The 18,635-nt window shown below is 48.0% G+C and overlaps 1 protein-coding gene across 1 annotated transcript in view; it reads left to right on the forward strand.

Moving 5' to 3' along the window:
• The window catches only part of CCDC85C (coiled-coil domain containing 85C), a 112,380-nt gene that overhangs the window by 92,053 nt on the left and 1,692 nt on the right, over window positions 1-18,635 (forward strand). The window contains exons 4-5 of the mRNA XM_075844056.1: window positions 1,358-1,453; window positions 3,527-3,625. Of these exons, the coding sequence (XP_075700171.1) occupies window positions 1,358-1,453; window positions 3,527-3,625 (195 nt within the window). The remainder of the gene's footprint in view (window positions 1-1,357; window positions 1,454-3,526; window positions 3,626-18,635) is intronic.

Raw genomic sequence — 18,635 nt, forward strand, 5'->3', positions numbered from 1 at the left:
CGGGGTCGTCACCCAGCTTTCCTACGTGTCTTTAGGGGTCACCACCCAGCTTTCCTACGTGTCTTTAGGGGTCACCACCCAACTTTCCTACGTGTCTTTAGGGGTCACCACCCAGCTTTCCTACGTGTCTAGAGGGGTCACCACCCAGCTTTTTCTAGAAACCTAGTTATACAGACCTATAGGAGCAGGGGGATTATCACTATATCTATTTGGTTTGTCACTCAGCTTTCCTAAAAAGAGTTCTAAAATAAGGCTCCGTTCACATCTGCGTCTGTTCTGCCCAATCATAATGACAGCAATGACGATCCGTTACATGATGGACCCCCAACAGACCTATTGATTTCAATGGTTTTCGTCTGTATCTGTCACTTCGTCTGACAAAACAGCGATTCATGTTGAGCTTTTTTTCTGGGATCTTTGACGGAACCTGCGGCGGAGCATTGAAGGTAACCTGAGGCCCCATGCCTACGGACATGTCTTTGCGGCCGCAATTCACCCGCAAATCCGCGGGTGAATTGCAGTCCCATTAATTTCTATGGGCCCATGCACAAGACCGTGGTTTCCACGAGCCTGGAGCGCAAAAAGATAGGACATGTCTTATTACGGCCGTGTTTTGCGGTCCAGGCTCATAGAAATAAATGCACTCGTCATTGTGCACGATCCGAGATTTTCAGGCGTCCCGCGGAGTGCCGTCCGAGCTGAAAACCACGGCCGTGCACGCCACTACGGTCGTGTGCATGAGGTCCTAAAGCTACATCCACACGAGAGTGACAGATTTACGCATGTAAAAAAAGTGTGTAAATCCGGTCTGTGTGCGTTGTGTTATTTCATCTGTGCTTTGCGAGGGGCCGGTGTTCTTCACGTACTTGCAGAGCACATCTTTGTTATTTTTTTTAATGGAAATGATGCGCAAATCTTGCACAGCATATGGGTGCACGTCCGTGTGCTGTGCGAGATTTGCGCATCAATTCCATTAAAAAAAATAACAAAGATGTGCTCCAATATAGGACACACAGTTGTGGATTTCACGCAACGAACTCTCGCTGCGTGAAAACTCCTGCATGTGTATTAAAATCTACGGGTCCGTGTGCTGTGCGTGATTTCCATGCACAGCACACGGACGAGTTTTACGCTCGTCTGAATGTGCCCTAAGGCTCTGGTGTTGTAGTTTCTATTTATAATGGATACCACCAGCACCTGACGGACTTCACTGACTTACAATGCGGTTTGTTGGGTCCTGTCGCAGGTTCCGTCATTTTTACAGGAAGAATAGCGCTGCCTGCAGGTGTTTTATTTAATAGTATTTATAATAATCACGTATTTGAATCATATTTTACTCCTTTTTTTTTTTTATCAGGGCACCGCACGGATAACTTCTGATCTCTCGTCCACTCCCCCTGCTGGATATGTCCCGGTAGTGCAGAAGCCAGAGGCTGTTGTGCATGCCATGAAGGTAACGTTACAAAAATAAAAATGAAGTAAAGAGTTGAGAAATTATTTATAATGAAGAGCAAACTATTCAGACCAGTAGGAAGGTTCAGTATAATGTACAATCTTGCGGGGGAAAAAAACCTAAAAACAAATAAAAGCTGTCAAAATGCCTTTTTTATTGGTTTGCCAAATGATTTGGTGCACTACTGTGTGGTATGCAGAGTTGTAGTGCCCCAGTCTCTAGGTGCCCTGGTTCCTAGTGCCCCAGTCTTCAGCCCACTGGTTTGGTGCTCCAGCCTCTGGTGTTTTGGGAGCAGGGGGTCTCTGTACATGAACAGGACATGGGTCACTTTATTCGTCATTCCTTGACAGGGGGGATTGCTGCCCGCCAGTAACTGTGAGCCATGGCAATCTTTAGCACAGTAGGAAGATGTCTTTGTACACACCTGGCTGCAGGACCCCCGTGCAGTTGCGTTGGCTGCAGTAATTTGGTGTTGTAGTTCCTGTTGTTGGGTTTTGTTTCACGGACCCTTGTTTACAGTGATTTTATGCCCCTGGTGACCATTAGGTTTGATTTTCTAGTATATTGTGTGCAGTCGTTTGGTGCCCCCCAGTCCATCTAGCGCAGTACTATTGTGCCCCCCAGTCCATCTAGCGCAGTGCTATGGGGCCCCCAGTCCTTCTAGCGCAGTGCTATGGTGTCCCCCAGTCCATCTAGCGCAGTGCTATGGTGCCCCCCAGTCAATCGCGCAGTGCTATGGTGCCCCCCAGTCAATCGCGCAGTGCTATGGTGCCCCCCAGTCCATCTAGCGCAGTGCTATGGGGCCCCTCAGTCCATCTAGAGCAGTGCTATGGGGCCCCCCAGTCCATCTAGCGCAGTGCTTCTGGTGCCCTCCAGTCCATCTAGCGCAGTGCTTCTGGTGCCCCCCAGTCCATCTAGCGCAGTGCTTCTGGTGCTCCCCAGTCCATCTAGCGCAGTGCTTCTGGTGACCCCCAGTCCATCTAGCGCAGTGCTACGGTGTCCCCCAGTCCTTCTAGCGCAGTGCTATGGTGCCCCCCAGTCCATCTAGCGCAGTGCTTCTGGTGCCCCCCCCAGTCCATCTACCGCAGTGCTTCTGGTGCTCCCCAGTCCATCTAGCGCAGTTTTTCTGGTGCCCCCCAGTCCATCTGGCACAGTGCTTCTGGTGCCCCCAGTCCATCTAGCGCAGTGCTTCTGGTGCCCCCAGTCCATCTAGCGCAGTGCTTCTGGTGCCCCCAGTCCATCTAGCGCAGTGCTCCTGGTGCCCCCCCAGTCCATCTAGCGCAGTGCTCCTGGTGCCCCCCCAGTCCATCTAGCGCAGTGCTTCTGGTGCCCCCCCAGTCCATCTAGCGCAGTGCTTCTGGTGCCCCCCCCAGTCCATCTAGCGCAGTGCTTCTGGTGCCCCCCCAGTCCATCTAGCGCAGTGCTTCTGGTGCCCCCCAGTTCATTTAGTGCAGTGCTTCTGGTGCCCCCCAGTCCATCTAGCGCAGTGCTTCTGGTGCCCCCCAGTCCATCTAGCGCAGTGCTTCTGGTGCCCCCCAGTCCATCTAGCGCAGTGCTTCTGGTGCCCCCCCAGTCCATCTAGCGCAGTGCTTCTGGTGCCCCCCCCCAGTCCATCTAGCGCAGTGCTTCTTCTGCCCCCGAGTCCAGACGTTTTCCTGGGCTCATCTGAGTTTGTTACTGCAGTTCTGCCTTCTGTGTTTTTTGATGCGTTTTTTAGATTTAGATGCAGAAACTCAGGATAAATTTACGTGCTGTGGATTTTCAAATCCGTACCGCAGCTCAATTTACATGCAGAAAAAAAAGGAGATTACTTGAAGTATCATTTACTTTGCTGGTACTGTATTACTCTACGGATTTGCCGCCGGAAAATACACGCAGCAAATCCGCATGAAATCCACATAGTGTGCATTTGGCCTTATTCTGAGATCACGGAGACCTGAGTTACAGTAACTTTAACATAAACCATTCACATCATCGCTGCTTTACCCGTTACTATCGGCGGTTCTGTATTTATAGACTATCTTTTTGATTTCCGTTCACCTCAAAACAACTTTTTTATTTTTTTTGGCGCAGGTTCTGGAAGTTCATGAAAACCTGGACAGACAAGCACCCGACAAGTATGAAGAAGACCTGAGCGAGAAGGAAAAGGCGATTGTACGAGAAATGTGCAATGTAAGAACGACTTCTCCGGGTTGGGATCTATTTTGGGAATCTGATGGTCATGGATTGATGTGTCTAATAAATATTTTAATTGGACTGTGGGATGTAATGGCATACGAGGAAAAGGGGCCCCATAGGAAAGAACGAAAGGGGCCCCTTTTCTTCTATGTATGTCTCAGGTATTGCCACCAAGGACAGAAGAGCCTTGTGTTTGCTTCCCCTCCACGCCCATTTCAAAAACATTGGGCCGATCCACCGCCACTTTTGAATAGGCAGAAGGGTGACCGCCCTCCAATAGCAAAGATGACCAAACAGGACTCTTCAAAGGCGCCAGAAGTGGCCATTATTTTGCCCCCATAATGCCCCTTTTTTGAGGTAGTCTTGAAGATAAACGATGTGGATGTCTGCAGAACTTTTCTCAGGCAACATTTACAGTTAGGAACGTTGAGGTGCACACAAAGAAGTTGTAAAATTAAGCAGACACCATAGTAGAAAGGGTTAATGGTACTAAAAAAAAGAACATGATGTATTCTACAAGGCCACTTTAAGGCCGGAGGGTTTAGCGGGGGTCAGTGCTTTTGATCCTTTTAATCTCACCAGTTGCAATTCCTGCCACTCCCGGGACCCGGGAACATTATCATATTGTCATTTATTAGATAAATAAATAGTCCCGCTGGGAAGACGGCTGCGACGCTGATCTCCTCAGGAAACTTCTGGAGTATGTTACGGACAAAGTCTAGATGTTTCCGCTTTTTAAAGAAAGTATTCTACATTACAAAGTCGTAAACACTTACGTTCGAGAAAACCTTTGTGCTACCAAGAAACTCAGTGACTTTGTTGTCTTGACGTGCGGTGATCAAAGTTGTCTGAAGGTGGAAACTTTTTTTCTCGGTCCATGTCCCTACAGTATCTTCTTTGTGAAGCCAACATGAGCTTAAGGGGCACGTTAAGGCCAGATTCACACAGCCCTTGATATATGGACGGTATGTCGACAGTATTTCCCGGACCAACCACAGTTCAGGAAGCCGGACTCCTAGCATTAGTTACGTATGATGCTAGGAGTCCCTGCCTCTCCGTGAAAATACTGTCCCATACTGTAGTCATGTGTTCAGTACAGGATAGTGTTCCCACGGGGAGGCAGTTACTCCTACCATCATAGGGGACTATAATGCTAAGAGTCCGGCTCCCTTAACTGTGGTCGGTATGGGAAATATGTCCGACATATTGTTAGTGTATCAAGGACCGAACATGCCCGTGTGAATCCGGCCTAAGCGTGCTGCAGTACTCTCATTCTAGAGATCATGGGACGTCTGAGCACCCGGACCCCACCGATACTATCTTTTGGCAGGTTTCTATGGCATATCCGAGTATATAATTCTGCACACATTTACTTTACATTTCCACCTTCAGGCAACTTTGATCATTATTATAAGATCTCACAAATGTCATCACACGTCCACCATTAAAAGGGTTTTACCAGAATCCTAAATAATTACCTATCCACAGGACAGGTGATCATTTTCCTATCACTGGGGACCGCCAGCGGTCGTACAGTGCTCAGCTGTTTCCATAAGTCTCAGACATTGAATAGAGCAGCAGCACGCTCGTCCACCACTCCATTTAACGCCCTCCTCAAGGCGGTTGAGATGTGAGGAGGAACGGGGGTTCGAAACCCCCCCCCCCCCCCCCCCCCGTGCTCAATCGGTGGGGGTCCCAGAAGTTCGAAATAAGGCAACTGTGAGCAATTTTGTTTTGTCATCACGTTACTCTGAGGCACAAATCAAGAGGTTCTCATAGTAAATATCTATAATCGGGGCCTCCCTCCTAATGCCCATTCACTCCACTACATGGGGCGTGAAGGGACCGGTACTTGTTTGAGGCTAACTTCCTTTCAGTGCCCATAGAGAGGGGGAAACTTGCACAGGGATGGGGCCGACCTGAGATGTGGCCCTAGGCATCTGCACGTGTTGCCTCTGTTCTGGAATTACTAGAAATTGCAACTCTAACGTAAAGGATAACTAAACGTTCAACAAACTTCTCACATGTCATAGTGACATATCAGAAGTTTTGATTGGTGGGGGTCTCAGTGCTCGGACCCCCACCAATCGCTAAAACGAAGCGGCAGAAGTGCTCATGTAAGCGCTCAGCCTCTTAGTATCTGTTTGGCTATTTCCGGAACTCAATGTAGCGGTGTATGGACTCAATAGAAAGTCTATGAGCCCGTACTCCGATACATCGGCTTTCTGGAAAACGTCGAATAGAAATGAAGTTTTAGCGATTGGTGCGATCTTAGTGCTCGGACCCCCACCAATCAAAACTTCTGACATGTCACTCTGACATGTCAGGAGTTTATCAAACGTTTAGTTACACTTTAAAGGGAACCTGTCACCTCTCCTGACATGTCTGTTTTAGTAAACACTTGATTTTCCCATAAAAACAATTCTGGAGCATCTTTTCTTAGAACTCTACTGTGCCGTTCCTCTATTATTCCTCCTAGAAACTTATAAGTAAAGCAACAACTGAGCGTTACCGTTACCCTTGTCAAAGGGGCATGTCCCTACAATCTGACACTAATTGGACAGTGTCAGACTGTGTAGGGACATACCCCCAACTGTAAATGTATTCAGATATTTCCAGGAGGAATAACAGATGAACGGCACAACACAAAGTTCTAAGAATAGATGTTCCAGAATCGTTTTGTTTTTTTAATGGGGAATAGAAGTATTTGCTAAAACAGACATGTCAGAAGAGCGGACATTTCCTCTTTAAGCTTTTAATTAGTTGAATCTCGATTATAAAGAAAGGTTTTTGTTTTTTCTAGGCAACTTTTTGTGATGTATGGGATCACCGATCAAAGCAATGGCGACATCTGGTGGTGAAAATAAAATAACGGTTATTATGTTGTATACACTTGGTATAGGGAAAAGAAAAACAAGAACACATGGGTGGGACAATACAGTACAATTTCTGTAATCCAGCATTAACAGGGCCGGACTGAGACAAAAAAGCAGCCCTGGCACACAAGCCCCAGCAGCCAACACACTCTGTCTAAAACCGGCCCTGGCCCTAAGCCCTCCAGTCACAGCACACAGCGCACATCGGTCGATTCGGTCCAAAGTGATTTCTGTTGAATGTCAGATTACGGCACTTTTTTATGAGGTGAATGTGTTCCGATGGAGCAGCAAACTCACAGCTTATGTGCTCAACATTCAGCTTTCCCCCTTCCCCATAGAGCAACACCTACGGGGTGACGGAACGTGATACTGGATTGAGTGATAAGTATATTGCTGAAATCTGCAATAATGTTCTGTAAAAGAGAACTGGTCCAGCCACATAAGTAACTTTCTTATGCAGCAACCTCTTCACTACACCACCTCCACCCAGCGAGGTCTCCTCTCAGACAAGGCCACACTTCAGGATTTGAACCAGGATCCACACAAAAGCCACTGCTTAAGCACCAGACCACCAGCTCAGGCCGATCACTGGGCTTTCTTATTGTCCCCATAAGACCAAATGTAAACGTCACTTCCAGCAGGAATAAGAACATGTCATCTTTGGAAGAATTTGCTGCAAACAGTTGAAAGCAGAGGTAGCGCACTGGTAAAGATCTCTGCTAAGAAATTAGAGGCGTGAGGACAATGTGAGTTCTATCTCCACACTTAAAAGCAGTTAACCCCCCCAAGCCACCGCGCTGCCATGTCCCAATGTCATCTAAGGCTTTTTTTGTTGAAGGTCCAATTACCCATTTTTAAAAGAGGTGAAAAATGTGTCCTTGTAAGGCTGCCATGCAGCTAGCTCACAGCTTGCGTGATCCAAATTGAATGCAGGAATCACATCTGTACAATGTGGGTTCTAGTCCCCACATTGTCCTCCTGGTTATCTTGGGCTACTCCCCCTTTCCCAAAGGGCCATGCCATGGATTATGATACCTGTTTGAGTGATGAGTATAATGTTCTTTGCTGATGAATTGGAGCAGTCAGGAACATGTGGGCTCTATCCCCACAATCTCCTCCTTGTGTCTCAGTTTTGAAAGTCTTCCACCAGTTTAGGTTCACAAGGCGAGGCATCCATTTAAAGGAAAAATGCGTTGCCCTGTTAAGCATCAGCCGCTTGCCAAAATTGCTGGAAAAGAGTCACCAAGCACAAGCAACAAACTCATATAAGTGAGGAGATCGCGATCTACCACACATGCAGGATGCTTTGAACATAGGGACTTGGTCTGCCATAGCAAACCAGGTCTAGGCACTTAAGCCCCAAGCCACCACACTGTCATGCTGCCTCTCACCAATGTGATCTAAAGTTTTTCTTGTTGAAGGTCCGATTACCCGTTTTTAAAAGAGGTGAAAAATGTGTCCTTGTAAGGCTGCTGTACAGCTACCTCACAGCTTGCGTGATCCGAGTTGAGCACAGGAATCACTTCTTTACAATGTGGGTTCTAATCCCCACATTGTCCTCCTGGTGACCTTGGGCTGCTCCCCCTTTCCCAAAGTGCCACCCATGGAGTGATGGATTATGATACCTGTTTGAGTGATGCGTATATTGCTGAAATCTGCAATAATCTACTATATAAATGCAGTTGTCTCAAAAGGGACAGCTGCATGAGTAACTTTCTTCACATAATTAACTTTCTTATGCAGCAACAATCTCACTGCACTGCTTCCACACCACTATAGGCACCACTATAGGCACCACTATAGGCACCACCCAGCAAAGTACCTTTTTGGACAATCCACACATCAGGATTTGAACCAAGGACTGCACAGAAGACACTCACTGCTTAGACACCACACCACCAGCTCACATTGACATCTTAGCTTTCTTATTGTCCCCATAAGACCTAATGCAATCATTACTTCCAGCAGGAGTAAGAACATGTCATCTTTGGAAGAGTTTGTGCCCAGCTCTCAGCAGCAGAGGTAGCACACTGGTAAGGTTCTCTGCTGACAAACTAGAAGTGTCAGGGACGTGTTGGTTCTATCCCCAAGATCTTCTCTTTGTGTCTCAGTTTTGAAAGTCTTCCACCAGTTTAGGTTCACAAGACGAGGTGTCATTTTAAAGGAGAAATGCATTGCCCTGTTGAGCATCAGACGCTTGCCAAAATTGTTGGAAAAGAGTCACCAAGCACCAAACTCGTATAAGTGAGGAGATCGCGATCTACCACGCATGCAGGATGCTTTGAACCTATGGACATGGTCTAACTCCATAGTAAACCAGGCCTAGGCACTTAAGCCCCAAGCCACCACACTGTCATGCTGCCTCTCACCAATGTGATCTAAAGTTTTTCTTGTTGAAAGTCCGATTACCCGTTTTTAAAAGAGGTGAAAAATGTGTCCTTGTAAGGCTGCTGTACAGCTAGCTCACAGCTTGCGTGATCTGAGTTGAGCGCAGGAGTCACTTCTTTACAATGTGGGTTCTAATCCCCACATTGTCGTCCTGGTGACCTTGGGCTGCTCCCCCTTTCCCAAAGTGCCACCCATGGAGTGATGGATTATGATACCTGTTTGAGTGATGTGTATATTGCTGAAATCTGCATTAATCTACTATATAAATGCAGTTGTCTCAAAAGAGACAGCTGCATAAGTAACTTTCTTTGCATAATTAACTTTCTTATGCAGCAACAATCTCACTGCGCTGCTTCCACACCACTATAAACACCACACAGCAGAGCTCCCTTTTAAACAAGGACACACCTCAGGATTTGAACCAGTGGCTGCACAGAAAACACTAACTGTTGAGGGTGCATCTTACGCACCAGACCACCAGCTCAGGACTTTCTTATTGTTCCCATAAGACCAAATGTAATCGTCACTTCCAGCAGGGATAAGAACATGTCATCTTTGGAAGAATTTGTGGCCAGTTCTCAACAGCAGAGGTAGTGCACTGGTAATGTTCTTTGCTGATGAATTGGAGTAGTCAGGAACATGTGGGCTCTATCCCCATGATCTCCTCCTTGTGTCTCAGTTTTAAAAGTCTTTCACCAGTTTGGGTTCAAAAGTCAAGTCATCCTTTTAAAGGAGAAACGCATTACCCTGTTGTGCGTCAGCTGCTTGCTAAAATTGTTGGAAAAAAGTCACCAAGCACAAGCTCGCATAAGTGAGGAGACCGCCACCTACCACACAAGGAGCATGCAGGATGCTTTGAACCTAGAGACATGGTCTAACTCCACAGCAAACCAGGCCTAGGCACTTAAGCCCCCAAGCTACCACGCTGTCATGATGCTGTCTGCTCAACCTCCCCAATGTGATCTAAAGTTTTTCTTGTTGATGGTCCGATTACCCGTTTTTAAAAGAGGTGAAAAATGTGTCCTTGTAAGGCTGCTGTACAGCTAGCTCACAGCTTGCGTGATCTGAGTTGAGCGCAGGAATCACTTCTTTACAATGTGGGTTCTAATCCCCACATTGTCGTCCTGGTGACCCAGGGCTGCTCCCCCTTTCCCAAAGTGCCACCCATGGAGTGATGGATTATGATACCTGTTTGAGTGATGTGTATATTGCTGAAATCTGCATTAATCTACTATATAAATGCAGTTGTCTCAAAAGAGACAGCTGCATAAGTAACTTTCTTTGCATAATTAACTTTCTTATGCAGCAACAATCTCACTGCGCTGCTTCCACACCACTATAAACACCACTATAAACACCACTATAAACACCACACAGCAGAGCTCCCTTTTAAACAAGGACACACCTCAGGATTTGAACCAGGGGCTGCACAGAAGACACTCACTGTTGAGGGTGCAGCTTAAGCACCAGACCACCAGTTCAGGACTTTCTTATTGTTCCCATGAGACCAAATGTAATCGTCACTTACAACAGGAATAAGAACATGTCATCTTTGGAAGAATTTGCAGCCAGCTCTCAACAGCAGAAGTAGTGCAGTGGTAAAGTTCTCTACTAATACGTCAGGAGTGAGGAACGTGTGGGTTCTATCCCTGGGATCTCTTCCTTGAATGCCTTTCACTACTGCAGGTTCACAAGGCGAGGTGTTTATTAAAAACAGAAATGCATTGCCCTTTTGAGCGTCAGCCGCCTGACAAAATTGTCAGGAAACCGTTGTCACCTTTAAGGCTGGATTCACATGACCATGTTACGTCCGTAATGGACGGAACGTATTTCGGCTGCTAATCCCGGACCGAACACACTGCAGGGAGCCGGGCTCCTGGCATCATAGTTATGTACGACGCTAGGAGTCCCTGCCTCGCTGCAAGACAACTGTCCCGTACTGTAATCATGTTTTCAGTACGGGACAGTAGTTCCACGGAGAGGCAGGGACTCCTAGCGTCGTACATAACTATGATGCTAGGAGCCTGGCTCCCTGCAGTGTGTTCGGTCCGGGACTTCCGGCCGAAATACGTTCCGTCCGTTATGGACCGAACATGCTCGTGTGAACCCAGCCTTAGTGCTAATAACTTAATTTCCCTTAAGCACAAGCAGCTCATTCATATAAGTAAGGAGATCGCCATCTACCACACAAGTTGCATGTAGTCCTGGCACTTGCTGGACTTTCTTGGGCACACTGAAGCATCTCAACAGCAATCAAACCTCTATTCTTGAAGTTATTGATGATCTGATAAATGGTTAAAGGGGTTTTCCGCAGCAGAGACATTTATGACATCTCCACATTATATGTCATAAATGTCAGATAGATGCAGGTCCCACATCTGGGACCAGCACCTATCTCTAGAACGGAACTCCGTTCTACCGCTCTGTGTTGCGTCTGAATGAGGTGAATTCCGACCATAAAAAAGGTTATATGGTCTTGAGTTACAAAAACAGCGTATCTCGCTGAGCTACACTGTTTCTGTAAGTCCCATACAACTGAATGGTAGTTACGGAAACAGTGTAGCTCACATGTTCGGCTGCTTACGTAACTGCCATTCACTACTATGGGAGTTACGGAAACAGCATAGCTCAGCAAGCTACACTGTTTTCTTCTTCATGGTCGAAAATCACACGCATTAGCCACATCACAGATCGGAAGAACGGGGTTTAGAGTGCCCCATTCTAGAGATAGGCGTGGGTCCCAGACTGGGACTTAAAATCAGCCCTGGCATTTTTAAGCAGACAGACCCACCGCAGGCCATTTGCAGCCACCAGTGTTGGGCTGGAGTACATGGGACCATCTTTCAGCTATACAAGACACGGGGAGATTTATTAAAACAGGTGTAAATGAAAGGAGGAATAGTTCATTATAGTTCCAACTCGAAGGAATCCACTGCGTTCCCACGAGAATAACAAACATGCTCATTATTCTAGGATTTTTTTAGCGGAACCGAAAAAAATTGAAACAGACTTATTTCTGCTGCATGTGAATGGGGTATGAAATAGCCCATTCACTATTAATGGATGCAGAATGTTAGTGGATTTGAAAGGGATTTAGGTGTGGAAACAGGGACTTAGTCCTAATCAAATCCTGATTGCGTGATCATGGCCTAATACTGACATATAAAGATTGCAAATTATACCAGTATACAATTCTAAAATATCACCATACTGTAACAAAATAGTATGATTTCAATTTCATATTCAGACACACAGACACAAAGCTGGACACATGCTGCATTCGTGCCACTCACACTCACCACTCACACCTAGGACACATGCGCACGCACACCACTTACACTTATGACTCATGCGCAGTACATATATACACCAGAACCAAGCTTAGCACATATATACAGCACCAGAACCAAGCTCAGTACATAAATACAGCATCATCACCAAGCTCTGCACATAAATACACCAGAACGAAGCTCAGTACATAAATACAGCACCAGAACAAAGCTCAGTACATAAATACAGCACCAGAACCAAGCTCAGTACATAAATACTGCATCAGAACAAAGATAAGTACATAAATGCAGCACCAGAACCAAGGTCAGCACATAAATACAGCATCAGCACCAAGCTCAGCACATAAATAATACTGTAACGGCAGGGGGTAGGGAGACGGACAAGTGAGCCCTAATCTACCCGCCACTCTGTCCCTGCCTACTTGCAACGACCCGCCCTAGGCGACGGGGTACAACTGGGCGGCGGTCCCTGCGCTCAGTAAGTGCACGACAAACATACAAGGAACACAAGCAAGGAAAAGGGGCCGTTGCCCACGGCAACACCGTGAGCAACCAGAGTGGTGAACGAGCCGAGTCAAGCCAGGAGTGTGCGAGGTACAAAACGAAAAGCAGAAGAGTAGTCGGTAAGCCAGGGTCGGTATGGAGCAGGATCAAAAATAGCAGGAGCTGTAGCTGGGCCAGGAACCACAAGGAAGGAAACAAAAGCAATAACAAGCACCGAGGGACAGGAAGTGCAGGCTTAAATAGACCGAGGGCGGGAGCTAGCTGAGTCTGGCCAGGTTACGATAGGCTCTCCCACTCCTAAGCCTGCCAGCCTGAATGGTGGAAGCAGGAGTCAGTCTCAGGGATGTATTCTCAGGTGCTGACTGATTAGTTCTGGGAGTTAACCCCGCAGTGCCTGGCAGATCCTTTACAGTACCCCCCCTTTTATGAGGGGCCACCGGACCCTTTCTAAGTGGACCTGGCTTACTGGGGAAACGCAGGTGGAACCTCCTGACCAATACCCCAGCGTGAACATCCCGGGCGGGTACCCAAGTCCTCTCCTCGGGCCCGTATCCTCTCCAATGGACCAGGTACTGGAGGGAGCCTTGGACCATCTTGCTGTCCACAATCCTGGCCACCTCGAATTCCACCCCCTCCGGGGTGAGGATGGGAACAGGAGGTCTCCTCGAGGGAGCCAAGGACGGGGAGCAGCGTTTGAGGAGGGAGGCATGAAACACGTCGTGTATCCGAAAAGACGGGGGTAACTCCAGCCGGAAGGAGACAGGATTGAGGACCTCAATGACCTTATACGGCCCAATAAACCGGGGAGCAAACTTCTTGGACGGAACCTTGAGACGCAAGTTCCTAGACGACAACCACACCAGATCCCCGACCATAAACAGGGGGTTAGCAGAACGTTTTTTAGCAGCCTGAGTTTTTTGTACGCTCTGGGACACCTCTAGGTTTTTCTGAACCTGGGCCCAGACTGTGCACAGTTCCCGATGAACGACCTCTACCTCAGGATTGTTGGAACTACCAGGTGAAACTGAGGAGAACCGTGGATTAAACCCAAAATTACAAAAAAAAGGAGAGACCCCAGACGAGTTACTGACCCGGTTATTAAGGGAAAATTCGGCGAGGGGAATGAAAGAGACCCAATCAAATTGACAGTCAGAGACAAAACACCTTAAGTATTGTTCTAGAGACTGATTAGTCCTCTCCGTTTGGCCATTGGTTTCAGGATGGAAGGCAGAGGAGAAGGACAGATCAATCCCCAACTTCATACAGAAGGCTCTCCAAAACAATGAAACAAATTGTACCCCTCTGTCCGAAACAATATTGACAGGGACCCCATGGAGACGCAGGATGTGTTTGACAAACAAGGTAGCCAACGTTTTGGCGTTGGGTAGTTTCTTGAGGGGCACAAAGTGGCACATCTTACTGAAGCGGTCCACCACCACCCACACCACCGACTTGCCTTGGGATGGAGGCAAATCGGTGATAAAATCCATGGAGATATGTGTCCAAGGTCTCTGGGGAATGGGCAACGAACGCAGTAAGCCCGCTGGTCGGGACCTGGGAGTCTTGGACCTAGCACAAACCTCACAAGCGGCGACGTAGGCCTTAACGTCTTTAGGCAACCCAGGCCACCAATAATTTCTGGTAATGAGGTGTTTGGTACCCAGGATGCCTGTATGGCCAGATAGTGCGGAATCATGATTTTCCCTAAGTACCCTTAGCCGGAATTGCAGGGGAACAAACAGCTTGTTCTCAGGAAGGTTCCCGGGAACTGCACCTTGATCAGCAGCAATTTCAGAGACTAAATCAGAATCGATCGAGGAAATGATTATACCTGGAGGCAAAATACAAGCAGGATCTTCCTCCGAAGGAGGGCTGGCCATGAAGCTACGCGACAGTGCATCAGCCTTAATAGTTTTAGACCCAGCCCTATAGGTAACCAAAAAATTGAATCTGGTAAAAAATAACGCCCATCGAGCTTGTCTCGGGTTTAGCCTCCGGGCAGATTCTAGGAACACCAGATTCTTGTGGTCGGTAAGGACCGTTACCTGGTGCCTAGCCCCTTCCAGGAAGTGGCGCCACTCTTCAAATGCCCATTTAATGGCTAAGAGTTCGCGGTTGCCAATATCATAGTTACTTTCAGTTGGCGAAAACTTCCTGGAGAAGTAGGCACAGGGGCGGAGATGGGTGAGGGACCTGGTACCCTGGGACAAGACAGCCCCCACTCCCACCTCAGATGCGTCAACTTCCACGATAAATGGCTCCATTTGGTTGGGCTGAACCAGCACCGGGGCCGAGACAAAGCACTTCTTAAGGACCTCAAAAGCCTGGACAGCCTCAGGAGGCCAGTGGAGGAGATCAGCACCTTTGCGAGTGAGGTCCGTAAGGGGCTTAGCGATGACCGAGAAGTTAGCAATAAATCTCCTGTAATAATTAGCAAACCCCAAAAAACACTGTAACGCCTTCAGGGAGGCAGGTTGGACCCATTCCGCCACAGCCTGAACCTTGGCTGGGTCCATGCGGAATTCATGAGGAGTGAGGATTTGACCCAAAAATGGAATCTCCTGTACCCCAAACACACATTTTTCGGTTTTGCCAAACAGTTTATTTTCCCGAAGGACCTGGAGCACCTTCCTGACATGCTCCACGTGGGAGGACCAGTCCTTGGAAAACACCAGTATGTCATCAAGGTACACTACCAGAAAAATCCCAAGGTAATTTCTCAAAATCTCATTTATGAAATTCTGGAAGACCGCAGGGGCATTACACAACCCAAAGGGCATGACGAGGTATTCGAAATGGCCTTCGGGCGTGTTAAACGCAGTCTTCCACTCATCCCCCTCTTTGATGCGAATAAGGTTATACGCCCCCCGTAGATCCAATTTAGAAAACCATTGGGCCCCCTGAACCTGATTAAAGAGATCAGGAATCAAAGGAAGGGGATACTGGTTCCTTACCGTGACCTTATTCAGGCTACGGTAGTCAATGCATGGCCTAAGACCACCATCCTTCTTCCCCACGAAGAAGAAGCCAGCACCTACCGGAGAAGAAGAGGGACGAATGTAACCCTTGGCCAGGGATTCCTGAATATACACTCTCATAGCTTCACGTTCGGGACAAGAAAGATTAAATATCCTACCCTTAGGAAGCTTAGCTCCTGGTACCAATTCGATAGCGCAATCGTATTCTCTATGAGGAGGTAACACTTCGGAGGCCTCCCTAGAGAAAACATCAGCGAAGTCCTGAACAAACTCGGGTAGCGTATTCGCCTCCTTAGGGGGAGAAATAGAATTAACAGAAAAACATGACGTACAACATTCATTACCCCATTTGGTTAGCTCCCCAGTATTCCAGTCAAACGTAGGATTATGCAACTGCAACCAGGGAAGACCTAGCACCAAATCGTACGATAATCCCTGCATCAACAGTACAGAGCATTGCTCCAAATGCATGGAGCCAACAAGGAGTTCAAAAACAGGGGTATGCTGGGTAAAATAACCATTAGCAAGAGGAGTGGCGTCGATACCCACTACCGGGACAGGTTTAGGCAAATCAATAAGAGGCATAGCAAGGGACATAGCAAATTCCACAGACATGATATTAGTAGAGGACCCTGAATCCACGAAAGCACTGCCGGTAGCAGACCTACCACCAAAAGAGACCTGAAAGGGAAGCAAGATCTTAGTACGTTTCATATTTACGGGAAATACCTGTGCGCCCAAGTGACCTCCCCGATGATCACTTAGACGCGGAAGTTCTCTGGCTGCAACCTTACGCTTAGGACAGTTGTTCACTTGATGCTTGTCGTCCCCACAGTAGAAGCAGAGACCATTCTTCCTGCGGAATTCTCTACGTTGTTGGGGGGACACGGAGGCCCCGAGTTGCATAGGTATCTCTGAATCTTTCGGGGAGGAACGAAGCAACGGAGCTTCGGGAGGCATCATGGGGGAGTCGGAGGAGAAAACACATAAACGTTCACGTTGTCGTTCCCTGAGACGTCGGTCAAGTCGTATCGCTAAAGCCATAACCTGGTCTAGGGAGTCAGAAGAGGGATAGCTAACTAGCAGGTCTTTCAGGGCATTCGACAGACCCAACCTAAACTGGCACCTTAAGGCAGGGTCATTCCACCGAGAAGCTACGCACCACTTCCGAAAGTCAGAGCAATACTCCTCAACAGGTCTCTTACCCTGACTTAAGGTCACCAGCTGACTCTCGGCAAAGGCAGTCCTGTCAGTCTCGTCATAAATAAGTCCGAGAGCAGAAAAGAAACAATCAACGGAGGAAAGTTCAGGGGCGTCAGGAGCCAAGGAGAAGGCCCACTCTTGGGGCCCTTCCTGGAGCCGGGACATAATTATACCCACCCGCTGGCTCTCAGAACCTGAGGAATGAGGCTTTAAACGAAAGTAAAGCCTACAACTCTCCCGAAAGGAGAGAAAAGTCCTCCGGTCCCCTTAGAACCGGTCGGGCAACTTGAGGTGGGGTTCAAGAGGTGCGGTGCGGGGAACTACCAGGGTAGCATCAGGCTGGTTGACCCTCTGAGCCAGGGCCTGGACCTGTAGGGAGAGACCCTGCATTTGCTGAGCCAGGGTCTCACGGGGATCCATAGTGGTGTCAGGGACCAGGGGTAGACTAGGTATGGGCTTGTTATTATGTAACGGCAGGGGGTAGGGAGACGGACAAGTGAGCCCTAATCTACCCGCCACTCTGTCCCTGCCTACTTGCAACGACCCGCCCTAGGCGACGGGGTACAACTGGGCGGCGGTCCCTGCGCTCAGTAAGTGCACGACAAACACGACAAACATACAAGGAACACAAGCAAGGAAAAGGGGCCGTTGCCCACGGCAACACCGTGAGCAACCAGAGTGGTGAACGAGCCGAGTCAAGCCAGGAGTGTGCGAGGTACAAAACGAAAAGCAGAAGAGTAGTCGGTAAGCCAGGGTCGGTATGGAGCAGGATCAAAAATAGCAGGAGCTGTAGCTGGGCCAGGAACCACAAGGAAGGAAACAAAAGCAATAACAAGCACCGAGGGACAGGAAGTGCAGGCTTAAATAGACCGAGGGCGGGAGCTAGCTGAGTCTGGCCAGGTTACGATAGGCTCTCCCACTCCTAAGCCTGCCAGCCTGAATGGTGGAAGCAGGAGTCAGTCTCAGGGATGTATTCTCAGGTGCTGACTGATTAGTTCTGGGAGTTAACCCCGCAGTGCCTGGCAGATCCTTTACAAATACATCATCAGAACCAAGCTCAGCGCATAAATACAGCACCAGCAGAAATACAGCTCAATTTAGTGCAACCCCTGCCGTATAGTTTTGTACAGCATAAAACTACAGCTCCCAGCATGGACCGAACAATGGTAAGGATATACTGAGAGTTGCTGTTTCACAAAAAAAAAAAAATCATACCACCCATCATCTCGCTGCAGATCATGCAGTGACTACAGTACTGATTAGAGGCAGAATAAACATTTATATTAAGTGGCTCACCAGTGACGATCTCAGATTGTAGTTGTTCTTTTTCTCTTTTCTTCTCCATCCGGTTCAGACCTCTATGACGACTTCTCCCGGCCACGACCCATTTCTGCAGTTTGTCGCTCAGACGTCTTCAGCTTCTCACTATTCAAACATTCCTGCACCTATAAACGAAGATAAAATGTTCATTGTGGCACACACTGTACCCCTAAATATAATAGCACCGTACACTGTACCTCTAATTATAATAGCACCATACACCGTGTCCCTGATTATAATAGCACCACACAGTGTGTATGGTGCGGTTATATTCAGGGACACAGTGTACCACACACAAAGCCTGCTCCCCGTAGATAGTGCCCCCAAAGAGCCCCATGTAGATAGTGCCCCCATAGAGCCCCATGTAGATAGTGCCCCCATAGAGCCCCACATATAGCCCCCCTGTAGATGGTACCCCACATGACGTTATCACACTGCTAGCATA

This window comes from Rhinoderma darwinii, chromosome 12 (genome assembly GCF_050947455.1).
Source record: "Rhinoderma darwinii isolate aRhiDar2 chromosome 12, aRhiDar2.hap1, whole genome shotgun sequence".
Classification (NCBI taxonomy): Eukaryota; Metazoa; Chordata; class Amphibia; order Anura; family Rhinodermatidae; genus Rhinoderma; species Rhinoderma darwinii.